Genomic DNA, 17,057 nt, shown 5'->3' with positions numbered 1-17,057 from the left:
CACCCTGGCACCCCATCACATCCCGATATCCCACCACACCTCAGCACCCCACCTTACCCCAGCACCCTACTGCACCCTGACCTCCACCATATCCAGGCACCCCACTGCACTCTGACTCCCCTCTCTCAGCCTGGCCTCCCTGCACCCCATCTGGCCCCACTGTACCCCAAGCACCCTGCACTGTGGGCCTCCACTGCACTCCTACTGCCTACCCTCAGCACCTCAACACTCTCAGCATCCAGCCTGGCTCTCCTCACCCCTGCCACTCTCACTGCACTCCCCCTGCTCCACTGCCCCACGTCACAGCACTGCAGACCCTGGTAGCAGGCCAGTATGTGACCCTCTTGGTGCCCTTTACGGCTCAGAAGTGAAGCAAAAGAAGGAGGTGATTGCTAAAAATAAAAATAACATTTTTTTAAAAGAAGCAATAGGAGCAAAATTTAAATTAAAATAGTAAAAAAGAAAAGATTTGGGTGAATTTACAAAGGGCAGAATCATAGATGTTACTACAAGAAGCAAAGAAGGTCTGATCTTTAAGATTAAAGCCAGACAGGGAATGAGGAAAAACAACTTTCTCTCAGGCAAGGTGGTTTGCCCCAGCAAAAAGCACAGAAAATTGCTCTAGGCCAGAGTGAACCCGCTAGGGCAACCCCCAGATCCCCTCTCTCCTTCCTTCCTCTTCACCGGGGACCTGAAGGGCAGAATAGTGTGGTGTCTAGTCACTGCCTCCGAAATGAGGCCTCCAATGCCAGCTCCCACCTGTTATTCAGGTAACCTGGGTGAAGCCACATAGCTCCTCTAAACATCAGTTTCCTCATCTGTGAAACGGAGATGAATGAGGATGCTGTGGAGGTGTGAGGTTAAGATGAAATGCACTCTCGTGTACAGATGCCCCACACGTGGGACACATTCAGTAAACGGTGGTGTAAAGAAGATTGCTGACCGGGATCAGTGACTGAGGACAGAGCTCCAAATGACCACAGGGCCACTCACCCTTCTTAAGGAGCACTGAGTGGCTGAACCGTCACTACTCTCACTCAGCCCTCCTCTTCACCTCCACTACCCCACCTCTCAGTCTAAGATAACAGAAGACTAGAGAGGGGAGAAAGTCTTTAGGCAGAATCCAGGGTCTGGGAACAGGGCTTGAATCGATGAATAATTATTGAATGGGCAGATGGATGGGTGGATGGGTAAATAGCTGGATGGAAGGATGGATGAATGATGGATGGATGGGTGGTGGATTCTGGGTGGATGGGTATTTGAATGGATGGATGGATGGATATAGGGAAGGATGAATGGATGATGGTGGATGGGCACATACATGAATGGATGAATGGGTGGATGGGTGGGTGGATGGATGGATAGGTGAGTACGGTGGTATCAGCATTCACAGGGAGGAAGCTTTGTTAAGTCAAGAAAATTCTTGTAGAGCCAGAAAAGTATCTTTAAGAAGGGCAGACAGGCATCTCACTTCCCAGTGGATTCAGTGATCTGCTCTGCTCCTTCCTGGATGCAGGAACAGAGAACTGTACAGGGAGACCAGAGCAGGGCAGGAGGGCCAGCTTCAAGCAGCCTGAATCCCTCCTGTTGGCACGGACAGGACATGTGAATTTTCCATGGGGCGAGAGGCTATCAGGAGCGGTAGAAAGCTTGAGTAATCCTCCTTCCACGGTGATGCTCCTCAAGTGAGGGGATCTGAGCAATAAAGGGACCTGAGGAAGACCAGGAACGGACTGAGGAGGCCCAGAGGGAGGCACCCAGTTCAGTGGCCCACAAAGCACTGTCCTACTTACCCCTGTGTGCCCCGTGAGGGCAGCCTTCACGTGCTGCCCAGAGAGGATGCCAGCCAAGGGCACAGAGACATGGTCGTCACAGACCCCGCGATCTGCAGGAGCTCGGACACGGAGAGAGGGAGCGAAGGCCCAGCAGGTGGGCAGGCCGTGTCCCCTCCCTCCCAAAGTGCCCTCGAGCTGGGAGGAGCAGGGAGAAGGTCTGAGACACCAGCTCTGAGTTAGAGACTCAAACCGAACTTGCCTGCACAGGGCTGGTTTATACCTGTGATCAGAGTGCCACAAGGTCTCCCTAAGACATCCTTAAGAAATGAAAAAGGGATTCATCAGTGCCTGTGTGAAAACCACCCGTGAGGAGAAAAATCAAACTGCTTCACATGTGCACCCCACTGAGTTCAGATGGTTCAATAAACTGTGAGCAGTGGGTGCTATTACTACTCTGTAGTTCTTTGTTTAAAATTCTTTTTATAGCACTTCAAGCTCCAGGAGAGAAAACTGTGAACCCAAATAAATATGACCACCTAGGCTTTAAAGGAAGTGAGAACGGGCCTAATATTTCCTCTCAGAAGCCCAGAGTCCCCACTCAGCCTACAGAATAATCCCTCGGGAGCCCCCAGACCCCCACGCCTGGCTCTGATGTGGAAGCCAGGAGGTGCCTTCAGCCCGAGTGCAACCTAATTGGCTCCTGTCTGGCTGTTTTCTCTTCTGCTCCCACCCACAGCCACTTTTTTTTCTGCCCGCTTCACCAGAGAAGGGGGGTCAAGAACCACACCCCACCCTCCTGCCAGCAGACTGAGCCCCAGGGGAGGGGGTTGCAGGTGGCCCCACGTCTTGGCTCTGCAGTTAACGTAGGGGTTCGGCACCCAAGGCTGTCAGTCTGGCACCTCTCTGTCTCCACTGCGAAATTCATTTTAAATTTAAGAAGTAAAAATTTTAAGTGAGACCCATGAAAAAGGATTTTCTCTTACAATAAACACATCAATGCTCATTTTCCTTATTATTCTACTTTTGGCTATTTTGTATAAAATCTTTAATTAAAGTTTTTCTTTGAAATTGTCATTATCAACCCAGAAGAAAGAAAGGGGGAAGAAAAGACCAACACAGCTGTGCAGATATGAAGCACTATTCAGGACTAAATGAACTGGAACGGAATCAGTAGCTTGACTGTTATGTTCCGAGCTTTGGCTCCGTATTCTCCATAGCGCGGTCTAACTTGTCACTTTATATCGATTCCATCTGTTTACACTCTGCAGAGTATTGGCTTCCTACCGCGAACATTTCCTATTTACCAGCTGGTACAGATGAGCCAAACCAGATAGGAAAAAATTAGACTCCATTCAGAACCTCATAAACACAAACTTGCAATCGGGGGGCATGTGGGCAGAGGGCTACTGGCACCAACAAGCACCCCTTCCCTGCCTCCGCGGCTCCGCACTCCCTCGCTGCTCTGGCCGTCACCTCCATGGGCCCAGACCCTGCGCTTATTTATTGAACATATGCATACCCTGCCTTTACCAAAAATTGCACAAGCTTACATAAAAAGACACCCACGTGAGATCCACAAGAATAGAGAAAAGAAAGCTGACCCCCCACAAACTGCTAAAGAAACCTGAAAGTCATAGGTGACGACAAGGGAGCAAAAACCTGATACTGGGTCTCCTTGCAGCCAAGGTGAAGAGGGAAATGTGTGGTGTAAATTGTACACAAGCCATGTAAATTGTCCCCCACATGTGCTTTCCATTTTTAAAACACTCACCCACGATGCAGAGCTTAGAGATGTAATAAGAAACTCCAGCTACCCAATGAACTTAGCACACAGCTAGGAAAAGCAGCCCATGTCTATATAGTGAGGAAGTTAAAAAGGGTGCCAACAACGTTAGGGTGTATGGCTCACTGTTTGGGAGCAGGACACAATTTTAAGAGGAACTTTACCTAACAAATGCAAACATTGTAACTTAATTCTCTGTACTCTCAATTAAACTGAAACAATAAAAAAAAAATAAGGTGCCACATGGACACACTCACTGCTTGGAGCTTCCCTGCAAGCAGACAGGCCAAGAGGACTGGCACCCCGAGGACCCCAGCCCAGCTCACTCAGAGGACAGAGCTGCACTCCAGGAGAAGCAAGCTGTGGTGGCCAGGGGTGCCATCCTAACCCAGCGCCCCACTACTTGTTTGAATATCATGGGAGAGGATCCTGCTTTGAGACAGGTGGGAAGATCAGGGAGGGTTGCTAAGTGAAAAGTTTCCTAGTCTGGGCTGATGCTGGGTACTGCCACGTTGCTACGGCATTTTGCCAAGACCCCAGCCAGCCAGAGGCCACCTAATGTAAGAACTAGACCAGAGTCACGTTTCAGAGTAGAAAAAGGATCTTGTCTGTCAGCTTCCCCATCATTTCCCAAAACTGTGGTGTTCCTCCAAACACAAGTTCCTCTGATCTTAACTTGGGCTAACACATAAAGGCTCAGGAGGCTGGCCCCAGCAACAGTGATCTTAACTCGGGCTAACACGCAAGGGCTCGGGAGGCTGGCCCCAGCAACATGACTAGGTTTCTGCAGAGTGGGCTGCTCTGAGCCTTCGCTGTGCTAACACACCATGGGAATCCTCAAGGCCCAGCGGAGTAGCACCAGAGGGGACCCAGCCAGCGGGACCCAGAGATCCGCTGGGTGTAGAAGGTGACGGAAAGGAAAGTCAGAGTGATGCCCAGTTTATAGCCTGGTGACCTGAGCAGATGAGACCAGGGGTGCAGGATCTGGAAGCTCTGAGTTCCCCAGCCGCACACTGAGTGGGACGTATCTACATCCTCTCTCTTCACCCTGGTAGACAACTGTCCTAGAAAATTAATCCAGTTCGTGGAGAAACACCCACCCTGGGCCTTCCTGCCTACCTTATTCTGTTCATTCATTAATTCCAAGACTCAATGAGCCACTGATACATACAAAACTGTATTCATCCTCCAAGGCCAGGCTCAAATGAGCATCCTCTGTGGGCACCACCCAGTAGCCAGCAGGGGCAACGTCCTCTTGTAAACTCTTAGGGAGTTGGCTGTCCCCATTATTCAACTAACTCTCCGCGAGAGCAACTCATGATGCTTTATTCCCTAAATCCTCTTGGTCAAGGTGATAGGCCAGCCAATAAACACGTTTTTCAATCATTGTAACGCGTTGCTCTGCTTGTGACCCAAGCTGATTCCCAGTCTCTGGAGGATGAAGATCAGATTCTGGCCTTCTTTGTATCCTCAATAACCATAAGATGTCCCCCCATACACCAGCAGGTCTCAACAGAGGCAGGCTGAGGGTGATGGATGACATCAAGGTCAGGCCCCCTGCTTCAGGTCTCAAGTCGACTCTGAGGCTGCTGAGAACCAGCTCCTTTCTCATCCCGACCTCTTTATCAGAAATCTTCCATCCTCTTCCTCCCTACCATGCCTTGGGGTTCAAACCCAACTTTCAACTACTTCTGTCTTTTTCTCCAGCCTACCTGTCAAAACTGATCTATCTCTACCTACCTTGAGAAACAGAACTCTCCACAAGAGTTCCAGGACTTGTCTGCTCACCGTGCCCTGGGCACACCTCACTGCCCGCACCACGCCCTCACGCCAGGCTGCAGTTTTCGGAGCTGTCCCCACACGTCCTCCCCTATTCCATTCTCAGCAAGTACTGAACCCTTATCCTTGGTCCAAAGCCAGGCTCCAATCTCACCTTTCTCATCAAATTATTCCAGGTACTATGAATTTTTCTACAAAATTATTCATACAATAAATATTTACTAAGTATGCATCAGGTGCCAGGAACCGGTCAAGGCACTGAAGTCACCGCAGTGAGCAGGACAGAGAAGATGCCTGCTCCCACAGGACGGACACCCTAGCCGTGAGAAGTAAACAAGCAGCCAGATTTCAGGGTGTTCTATGTGTGAAGGAATCTTGCATTCACACAGTTTTAGGGTAGTCAGGAAGCATCTGTCTGGAGAGATCCCTCCTGCAGAGCTCTGCAGGCCCTCATGTTTAGCTGAAGTTTACTCAGTGTGCAATAGAACACCCCAGGCCATCTTCACTGGGGGATTCAGATGAGGTCTGATGTGTGTTTTGAACAGATAACTCTAGTTACATGTGGAATACAGATCAGAGGGGCAAGGAGGGAACAGGAAAACCAGCAAAGGGGTCATCAACCAAACAGAGGCCGCAGATGACGGTGGCTTAGGCTGTGATGGTGGCAGTGGACAGGAGCAGTGGGCTTGGATCCAGCTCAGGATGTCGCAGGCAGAATTTGCGGCTGGATGGGGGTGAGTTGCTGGGAAGGGAAAGAGGTGCCTAGGCTGGTCTTAGGTGTCTGGTTGAATGAATGGTGTGTGGATGGAACAGTCACTGACCCGGGGGAGACATAGGGAGGTAGGGGAGGACAATCAGAAGTTATGTTTTGCCCTGTGGACACTGGTAAGTCGGGGGCCCCAGAGGAGAGGTAAGGGTTGGCAGGACAAGCCTGGAGTTCTCTGTAGCCATGAACCACAGTGGCCCCCATACTATCGTTTCACTCTCCACAGGAGAACACACGTGTCTTGTGGCCTCTAAATGCAGACTCCTAATTTTTTGAGCCACTTAGAGGGGCCCAGCACCAGGGTGAGTTCATTTTACACCTATCCTCATATAGACACCCAGCAATATTGAGAAAACCTTGCAATCTTCTTTCCCCATTTCACAGACGCAGAAAGTCTGGAGAGAGACCAGCTCACTCAGGCCCCTCAGAGAGCAGGCGTGGCGCTCAGAAGCACTCAGGCTGGCCGGGGCCGAGGCTCCGACTGCTCCCCACACTGCGCTGCTTCACACATTTACCCCTCTGGTCCTCTGTTTGTGCTATTAATTTGCCACCATCAGGAAGATTTTTTAAATTAAAAATAAAGATAAACAGTCTGTAATAATTACAAACTCTGATAGAACAGAATCTTTGCCGTACTTTGCTTACGAAGCCTTCAGTAAATTAACAACAGAGCAACCAAAAATAGTTCCTGGGGTAGAATTATATGCTATATAATTTTTTATAAAATGGCAACTGATTATTTTGTGGTGTGAGATTCTCTAGATCAAAATGTAAGTGCTACTCCTCATTTAGCTGCACGCAGACACGCGCGTAAAAGCTGTGACATTATTAATCACTAGATTCAGTTATGATTGATGGGCTTTACTGCGGGAGGAGAAAGTGCCTCAGATACAATCTGTCCCAACAGCTCTGCGATATGCTAATATTTTCTTCAGATGAAAGAGGAGATGTGTTCAAATACCTGCTACAATAGGCAAGTAATAGCAAGTGCAGCAAAGTCGGGCTGATGCAAGTCGGATTAGGAGAATATTCAGAATTAACCAAGAGCTTGTATGTTTTAGTAAATGGCCTCATTTGGAGTTTGACACAGCCTTTTCATTAGGCAAACAGCCTGCATTCTGGTCTATTCATCCATGCTAATGTGGTTGATGATACTAAGGTATGTTTATGAACTGGTTGTGATTTAGACTAACAACTGATTTTTTATTTCTTGAATAGGAATTTTTAAATTTCTTTTTAAAGAAAATTCACCTCTTTAAGAAAAGGAGTCTACCCATTCTGCCGTTCTGCAGGAGGGTATCACGGAGGAAGCCAGCAGCTTAGGACTTATAATTATTTACTAATTGCTTCTGAAATGACCAAGGCTATATTTCTACAACTCCAAGGCACCAGGGTAATCCTATAAAAACTTGAGTCTGAGCACTTGGTGTCCAACAGACACACTGGTCACAGCTGACTGGGTAGACCAGATGTTCCGGCATCACGGAGCCCAAGCTTAGGAGTCTTCTCCCCCCCACCCCCAAGGGCTCTGCCTTAGTGACATGGGTAGCAAAAAGCCTAGGGCTTCAGGCAGTATTTTTCTTTTCATACTTCTTTAACTGAATTAGACGTTCTTGAATTCTAGTCTTCAGTGAAGAACAGCTTTTCTGTGTGGGGAGGAGCGAGGAGTGCCATGTTCTCACACAGGCCAGAGTGGCCTCCTGGTTCTCACTCATCCCCAGGGCAAGGCTTACAGTCAGCACTCGCCCCACACTCAAGTAGTGAGCTGGGGGTTTTCTTCCTTTACTCGCCACATCTGCCTTCAGCTCACGTGGCCAGTGGACAAAGGATAAACGGAGTGAAAACCCAAACCTTTGGCAGCCCTGCTGGAGTCCCCGTGTCCCTGGCAGAGTCTTCAGATGAAGAATGTGGAGCACCCAGGCCCAAGGTCCCGGACCCTGACTCTGCTCCAGGATGGACAGGCAGGTGCATAAAGCAAGGGGCAAAAACTCCCAAATGCCCATTTGAAACAGCTGCTACGTGGACGGAAAGGTGACTGCGGTTGGAACAAAACTCCTCAACTCATATGGTGATGATGGGCAGAGACTTCTCTCTGGGATGGGTCTACCTATAGGCCTAGCAAGTTGTCACATCGGCTGAATGCGCAGCAAGTGTCACTGCCTTCCCTCAAGAGGGCCACCGAGAGGCAGGGAGCCTTGGTGCCTTAGGCAAGGACTCTGGAGCCACGCCACCAAGGCTGGGATCACGGTGTCCCCAGCCCCACCTATGGACCCTTGGTCACACTACGTAGCCCCTGTTCTCAGTTTCTGTATAGGGATATGCGATAACAATGGCGCCTGCCTCAGGGGGTTCTCCTGGGAATGAAATTACAATAATTTTAATATGGTAAAGCACTTAGAAGAGCTCCCAGTAAGTGCTTTCATAACGAGAGTTGGCAAAACCCAAGAAGTTACATTAATGTCCCAAAGAGTAAGGCTCCACCAGCCTCCGAGGCTCCCTTCTGTGGGCAGCTGGAGCAGAAGCTGCTGGTTACCCTCCCAGATCCATTCACCTCTACTCTTTTCTCCTCTCTAACAAAACCCTCCATTTCCCATTTGTTCAGACATTCGCTCTCCTTGGGTGGCCATGTGCTTCACGGGAGAGAACCCTGCTGCTATATATGGGGCTAATCAGCGTTGGTCCACGCTCCTGGCAGTGACCAATGCCACTGGCAGTGACTGATTTGGGTGTGGAGCATTAATTCTGGGCTGTGAGACATGAGGAGAAGCTTTCTTTAGTTTTTAAAGAGTCATAATGGAAGACAGTACATTGGGAAAAAATCGCAAAGTGTCTGCATATTATGCCTGGCCTGGTGAACAAAAGAGAAGGGCTAGTCGATCCTGGGGGAAACAAGAAGCCCCTGCTGTCTAAGATAGTTAAGTTGGGGTCTTCTGCCTCTCACAGGGGAGAACCACCAAATGCCTTTGGGGCTGTGGACATGGCACCTGGTACAGCCACCACAGGAAAGGAGAACCAGCTTCACTCATCAGTGGAGGAAGGGAGTAACATTTATTGAGCGCCCACTGTACAGCAGGCCTTCACTCGTATTATTTCCACTCGTTCTTGTCACTATACTAAAAGTAGGGTTTGCTATCTCCACTTAGGAGCTGAGGAACTCAGAACAGTGAGAAATCTGCAGGGCAGCCACCCCCACCTCTAGAATGCTGCGGGGGTGGGATGTCAGTCCAGCTGTGCCTGGTGCCCCACAAACCCCTCCGCCTCCCGGAGACCATGGGAGCAAAGCACCAGGCCAGCAAGCTCACGGGCCAGGCCGGAGACACCCAGTCAAGGGCCCAGAAGAGGCGATAAAAGCAGGGTCGTGTCTGTGAGCAAAATGAAAAGCCAGAGAGTGAGGGCCTGGAGGTGTGGGCCGGACTTGAGTGGCTGCTGAGTGGAAGCTGAGTGCAGATCGGCCAGACCCACAGGCAGGTGGGGGCTGCAGAGGGCACGGGGAGAACTCCTGGGCCTTCAGAGCATCCCTCTCCCACGGACCCAGGCCCCTGGGAGCAGCCCACACATCTTCTTACCATGGAGGGTGATCATCCCAGACAGAGACGAGACCCAGACATCACCGGTCTGGCCTTGTCCCTTCTGATGGAGAAAATGAGGCTCAGAGAGCTGGGATTCTCTGGACGATAATAAACCCATCAGAGGGCCTGAGTGCCCATGAGGAAGGGGTGTCTGAGAACACAGCCATCAGACAAGCCCACTACAGAAGAAAACAGTCAGAAAATACGTGGGTTGGGGGTGTTCGGGGTTCAGTCGGTTCAGGGTTCCAACAGCCAATTATTTGTTGATTTGTATAAAGAGACCCTTACTTTGGTAACTCGGAGGTATTTTGCTCACTCTTCAATAACTGGTGTGTTGCCATTAACAAGACCAAGTCTTGCCTGGAAGCGTACTCCTGCACACGGCAAACAGCTGAGGGTGCAGGGGCTTGTTTATTTGGGGGTGGGGAAGGGATGAGATTCATCTGCAACCTACCTATACGTCACAGGATGCTGGAATAATCAGCGTAACAGTTGACATTTCTTTCTTTTTTTTTTTTTTTGAGACAGAGTCTTACTATGTTGCCCTCGGTAGAGTGTCTGGCGTCGCAGCTCACAGCAACCTCAAACTCTTAAGCTCAAGCGATTCTCTTGCCTCAGCCTCTCAAATAGCTAGGAATACAGGCGCCCACCACAGCACCGGGATAGTTTTTTGTTGTTGCAGTTGTCATTGTTGTTTAGCTGGCCTGGACTGGGTTCAAACTCGCCAGCCTTGGTTATGTGGCCGGCGCCATAACCACTGTGCTACGGGCGCCAACCCAACAGCTGACATTTCTAAAGTGGGTATCTGTAAGCCCTACAACTGCCTTTCAGGTGGGGGGGTGTCATCCCCCCGGCACAGGAAAAACTCCAACAACAAGCACGAGCTTGGCTGGCAGGTGGCAGAGCCCAAGGTGAAAACCCCCGTCTGACTGGGTGACGAGGCTAGACTGTCCACCCCCTGCTGCCTGTTGGGGGTCAGAGTCATAGGTAGACTTTGGGCTGCAGAAGACCCGGAGAGAACACCCCACACTGCCCTGGGAGCTGGTGCCCCTCAGCGTTCACCTCATGCTTGTCCTCCCAGGAAGTGGCATGCAGGCTGACTGCGCTGGTTTAAACTCACTCCCCCATTTGGGCTTCTGTGGGGAGGAGGCTGGGATGAAAAGGGGTAGACTGAAAGGATGGATAGGGATGGGCTTCCCTTGCAGATGTGCTCAGCACAGCCTTATGCTGGGCGATTCCCAGTCCTGGCTATGACGGCACACACCACACTAACTCAGCACTGCGGTTCTGACCCGACCCACATCTACACTGCCATGGTGATCGTCATAAATGGCGGACTTTCACTGGAGCATTGTGTTTTATTTTTAATTATGGGTATATAATAGCTATACCAGGAGTTATTTCATGATTGATCCAAGTTTATAAAGAGACAAATAAAAGACATAAACACTATCAGTCATACTATATATTTCTTACAGAATAGCAAATGGGCCACAAGGAAAGAATCAGGTAACTATACCAATGTTCCTTCTATTAATAGTATGTAAACGGGTTTTAGGAACACATAAGGCTAAAAATCATCATATTAAGATGAGTTTTTGAGACAGTTTGTGGATCGCTGGCTATATTTGATTTTTAAATGTATGAAAGTCTCAGAAGGGTTCAAAAAAGAAAGAAAATTTGTCACATTTCAAACCAACATATTGAATCAAATAAATTAAACCCTGATTCTCAAACTGCTCATGTAAGTGACAGGCTCAAATGCATTTTAAAAAGTAGTCCAGTTCCAACCCCTGAATGACATTACCATCTCCTCCCTCCAGAACCACAATCAGCAAATTGGAACAAAGCTATCTGCTCTTTTTCTAAAGACTTACAGTAGCTTTTGCAGCTAAATTACTCCATCCTTAAATACATGTCACTTGGAGTTTGGTTATTTTTACCATGCTGCCTGTGACTGGCACACACTGTCGCAAACTGCACTCACTTTCTCTGTCTGAAGAAAAACCTGCTCAATCTTAGACAAAGACAGAAAAGGCAGCCCTGCTAGTAATGATCTAAAGTTAATGCCGGAGTAATTAACATTCCAGGACTTCTGCCGTGTCATTCATCAAGAGACACTACCCGAGGCTGTCAGAGTAGCCGAACCCGGGCTTTCTCGCTGGCTTGTCATCAGATCTAGTTAGTCAGATGTCACTGACGCGAGGACTCGGATGACAGGGTGCAGCTCACTTTGCATCATCTAAGTCTGGGAACAACGGCTGTTGACTAAGGATGGGGAGGATCGTTTTTTAAAATTTCCGTTACCTTTTCTCCAATTTGGATTTCAAGTTCTTTTAATGTCCGGCAGCAATTAATTTCATGCCCACTTCCGCTTAAAAGTAAAATAAAACAAATCTTTGTTAGAATGTTTTAATCAAATAAACGTTTACATAAGACATGCAGAGATCAAAATTGCAAGGATTTCTAAATCTATTTTAAAATGCAAGGCATTTCGTATGCGTGACCATCTGCCAGATGTGTGAATTTGGGCAAATTAGTTGGTTTCTCCATGTCTTAGTTTCCTCATCTGTAAACTGCAATACAAAAACATTTACTCCTGGAGGGGAGTGAGGGGATTAAGTCATTGCAGCTGATCCGTAATGAGCACTCAACTGTGCTTTAACAAGCCTTAACAAGCCTCCTGTCGGGAAACCTCCAGGCATCTGCACAGGTTAAATACCTCATCACCCCCACTTCATAGATGAGGCCACTTTCATAGAAGACGCCAGAGTCAGACCCAGCTCCCAAGCCCTCTGCTTCTGCACTCTGTTCTGGCCACTCAACAAAGGACCTGATGGTCACTGTGTCTGCACCACCCCCTCGGCTCCTTCTGTTTTTTATTAGCTCCTCTTTATTTTGCACTGTGTAACTCTAACTCACTTCTGAGCCCCTTTGGGACCGGCTGGTAGGGTTGGGGTCGGGGGCAGGACAGGGGTTCTCCCACTTCACAGGATCTAGCCAGTGCCTTCTACACGCCAGGCCTGGGGGTGTGGTAGTGAACAACATGCTGTCCCTACTGGTGACAGCGACAGATGGGAAATAAACCAACAACTAAGTAATGTAAGTTGAAACAGTAGCAGGGGCCATGAAGGAAATAAAGGTGGGCCTGGGATAAACTGGAGATGGGGGAGGGCAGGACGACAAAAGGCCTCTCAGACCACGGTCATCTGAACAGACAGCCACAAGCCAAGGGGCCAGAAAGCCCTCCAGGCAGAGCCTAGAGAACACAGAGCTCAGCACGACCTAGGCTCAGCAGGACGGAGGCCAGCAAGGCAGAGCTGGATGGGCAGCAGGAGGGCTGAGGCTGTGTACAGAGATGAGCCAGGCCCCTGGGTGCTGTGGGCCATGACAAGGAGGCTAGACTCCAAGCTAAGGGTAAAGGGAAGCCACTGGAGGGTTTTCAGAAGACATTTACTTCATTTTACATCCAAGGAAACTAAGGCTCAGAGGAGTTAAGCTCTGTCTGTGCCCAAGTTGAAGATAGAACCTGATCAGGAATCTGAGTTTTATACTACGTTAAATGTACTATTTTACCATTGCCTTGATGATATAATCAAGAGATGTAACACGGTATTTGTAATATTACATATATTTAGGAGCTAAAGAATTAAAATCTCACAAATGTCTGCGCACCCGCCATCCTTTCACATGTAATGTAATCAATAACATTTTGGGTACAGATCTAAAAATTTGTATTATCTGGTCTAGATTTTCTTTCCTTAACTCCTTTTGGATTGAGTATTTTTTTTAGAATCATTTCATTTTTCCTTCCAAATGTCTAGAAGTTAGACATTTTGCTTCTATTCTTTAGCAGTTACCCTAAAATCACAATGTGCATATAGAACATCTCCATGTGCAAAGCTCATTGTCTCTGTCCTCCCGCCAGCTCCTAGCCACTCTCAGCTTACCACCATCGGCATTTTATTTCTAAACACTTTGTTTAACTCATATAGAAATTCTCATAACCGTTCATGCAGCCAGTAACCATTTCTGTTTATCCCTATTTTGTCCCCTCCTCTGGTTTTATTCCCGAAGTCTCAGACCCTCCGTCTGGAATCTCTTTCCTTCTGCTTCTAGTGTAACTTTTAGTCAAGATCTGCCGGAGATTAATTATCTCAGTTTTTGTCTGAAAATGTCTTTATTTAACCCTCAGTCTTAATTTTTTAAATGTGTTTCACTGGCTTGTCTCATGCCTCTAACTCCAAAAGCTCAGAATAAGCTCTCCAAATTGAATAGATCTTTGGAGGTGAACAAACCCCAGCCGCTGCGCAGCAGGCGCGTCTGAGTCGCCGTGTGGGCTCCTCTGCGGATGGTTTCCTTAGTCACTCATTGCTTTATAGCAAATAGCCTTGCCCCGCTCCAAACCCTGCTTCTTTTGGCCCACGGCCTTCTTTCTGCCTTCCTGCTCCACCGCAGGCGGCGTGCCTAGAGTCAGCCCGTGAACCAGTGCTCTGTGGCCGCTCCGTCCTCTGTCCATCTGCATCCATGACACTGTCCTGGCGGAGGAACGCTGCAGCGTGTGGTCTTTGTGCAGCAGTTTAGCTCCAATATCATTCTCAGGTTTTTCAATAAGTTATTATGTGTGGTGCTCAGAAAGCTTTTTAAACCTTGCACTATGGTCCGTATTGACTGTCTTATGCATGAAAGATTGTATGCTTCACGGAAGCAGCATTGTACAAGTGCTACATGGATCATCTAATTTGCAGGGGACACTTTGAGTCTATGTGGAGAGGTGTACTGCATGTCCATCTGAAGCAAATCTCGTGTAAGTGAAATCGCTCCACACGTGTTTCTGATGACGGTGCTGTGACTCCTTACAGAGGCACAGTAGTTCCGCCTTCTGCCCTCACCAGCTGCTGTGGTTTGGATGTTTGTTGAGATTTGGGGGGGGCCTGGTGGGACGTGTTTGGGTCATGGGGCAGACCCCACACCAATGGCCTGGTCCTCACGGGAAACAGTAAGTTCTCACTCTATTAGTTCCTGGTAGAGCTGATAGTTGAAAAGCGCCTGACGCCTCTCTCCCCATGGCCCGCCAGCTCCTCAGCAGCTCTTCCGCTTCTGCCCTGAGTGGAAGCAGCCTGAGCCCACCACACCCAGAGGCAGATGCTGGCTCCGTGCTTCTGATACACCTCGCAGAACCATGAGCCGAATAAGCCTTTTTTTGAGACAGAGTCTTATCTTGTTGCCCTCGGTAGAGTGCTGTGGCATCACAGCTCACAGCAACCTCCAACTCTTGGGCTTAAGCGATCTTCTTGCCTCAGCCTCCCGAGTAGCTGGGACTACGGGCACCTGCCACAATGCCCAGCTATTTTTTGTTGTTGTTGTTGCAGTTTGGCCGGGGCCAGGTTTGAACCTGCCACCCTTAGTATCTGGGGCCGGTGCCCTACCCACTGAGCCATAGGCACTGCCCATAAGCCTCATTTTTAAATAAATTCCTCAGCCTCAGGTATTTCCTTTAGCAAAGCAAACAAACCAAGCCACCAGCTCTTAGAAACTCAGAGGCATAGACTTTGTAAATGTCATTTGAGGTCAGACATTTCTAACCTTCATGTTGCTTCATCAACCACCAGAAGATACCCAGGAACTTGCTCAACATGATGATTTTATACATGACCAGTTCTGGTGAGGCCATGGTGGCCAGGTGTACCATTTCTGGGCCTTTTTCACTGTGTGTCATTGCTGGCATTACGTCTGGGCTGGGATAAAATGCAACCTCCCCAGGTAAGTCCAGAAGGGAAGTGCTGTGACAGAGTGCCAGGTCCTACTCCACACATTCAGGGGATTCGACCTTCACCTGTCAGTGTCCTGAGACTCAGCCCCAGTCCAATGAGCAGATAATTTGGGGACTGCATAGGTTGCTTCTGCCTGTTATTTTTATACAAGTTGATACGAAGAAATAATACAAGATTTGGTTGAAACAGATCTGGTTTGAACATGGAGGCAAAGGGGCTGGATGTCTCCACCTTCTCCAAATGCCCTGCTACTGGTAACTGAGCGTGGACTGTGGTAAGACAAGGAGGGGCCCGGGGCTCCCACAGAAGGAGCTTCCCCTGACTCTCGCGCATAAAGTGAACCGCTCAGGGATGGCAGATACTTTCTTTCAGCACATTAAAGAGATTCTTTATCGTATAGCTTTCACTGTCACCGTTGAGAAGTCAGCGTTAGTCTAATTGTCAGTCCTGTTCCTCCTCTCATTGCCTTTAATATTTTCTCTTTGATTTTGATGTTCTGCCATTTCACTGTGATATGTCCAAATAGGCTTTGCTTTATTTGGCTTGAGATTCTCAGCCATTATCTTTTCAAATATTATTTCTGCCCTATTCTTGTATCTCATTGGTTTGAATGTTCTCCTCCAAAATTCAGGATTGCCAGTGATAGAATAAAGGGGCCTTGAGGGGGTGAGTGAGCCACGAGGTCCATTCCTCTTGAACAATGTTGGATGTCCTTATAAACGGGCTTGAGGGAGGGAGTCCACACGGTAAAAAGGTCCTTACCAGATGCCAACACCTTGGTCTTGGACGTCCCAGTCTCAGGAATAAATTTCTGTTTTATCAATTATAGTGCCCCATCTTAGGTACTCTGTAACAGCAACACCGAAGGGACCAGACAGCTAGATTTCTGGAAATCCTCTCTTTCATATCTCAAGGAGCTCATACAAAGATCTTTATTTTGCATTTGTAGCCACCACAACCCGATCACTTTCTGATGAACTATCTTATAATACAAAAGCATAAAAGCCAACAAATCTTAAATTTGGCATCTTAATAGTTTACTTAACGATTAAAATCCATTACTTCCAAATTTAAATATATTACATGTAATAATTTTATCTGGCTTTAATTTGCTATGTTCACATTTTGTTACAGAAGCATTTCTCTTATTCTGAAATTTATCCTATATAGATGCTAAATCTTTTCTAATTAAAATGTGGGGATTCATCTCATTAAATTCTAAATGGATGGGCTCTAGCGAGCCATCTTCCATATATATCTGTTGATATGATCAGCTTTATGCCATAGTTCCTACTCATCATTTCAAATTTCACATTTTCATATGAGCAAACCAAATACTTACTTCTTTAGAACATTTATATTTAGGTCAATTCCACCAAACCTGGACAGGAACTCAAGGTACGGTACAGCCCCAGAGCGGGTGAGGGGGATCTACATTCAAACCAGAAGAAGGGCAGCATGTTAGAGAATTAACCAGACCTGGGCAGGAATTCAAGCTGCGGTACAACCAGAATGACGACATGCTAGAGAATTAAGACCCAAGCAACAGACAGTGCGGCAGGTTGCTAAACCGTGGCTCCCATGACATAAGGTAGAGTCTGTTAACGTGAC

The 17,057-nt window shown here is 48.1% G+C and overlaps 1 protein-coding gene across 1 annotated transcript in view; it reads right to left on the bottom strand.

Annotated features, from left to right (window-relative positions):
* Nucleotides 1-17,057, bottom strand: part of EFCAB6 (EF-hand calcium binding domain 6) — a 228,447-nt gene that overhangs the window by 170,431 nt on the left and 40,959 nt on the right. The window contains exons 6-7 of the mRNA XM_053585237.1: nucleotides 16,789-16,877; nucleotides 11,980-12,046 (exon numbers count right to left, since the gene is read on the bottom strand). Coding sequence (XP_053441212.1) covers nucleotides 11,980-12,046; nucleotides 16,789-16,877 — 156 coding nt within the window. The remainder of the gene's footprint in view (nucleotides 1-11,979; nucleotides 12,047-16,788; nucleotides 16,878-17,057) is intronic.

Source organism: Nycticebus coucang, chromosome 3, assembly GCF_027406575.1.
Source record: "Nycticebus coucang isolate mNycCou1 chromosome 3, mNycCou1.pri, whole genome shotgun sequence".
Taxonomy (NCBI): Eukaryota; Metazoa; Chordata; class Mammalia; order Primates; family Lorisidae; genus Nycticebus; species Nycticebus coucang.
The sequence above is the reverse complement of the archived record's forward strand: the minus strand, read 5'-3'. Positions and strand labels throughout refer to the sequence as shown.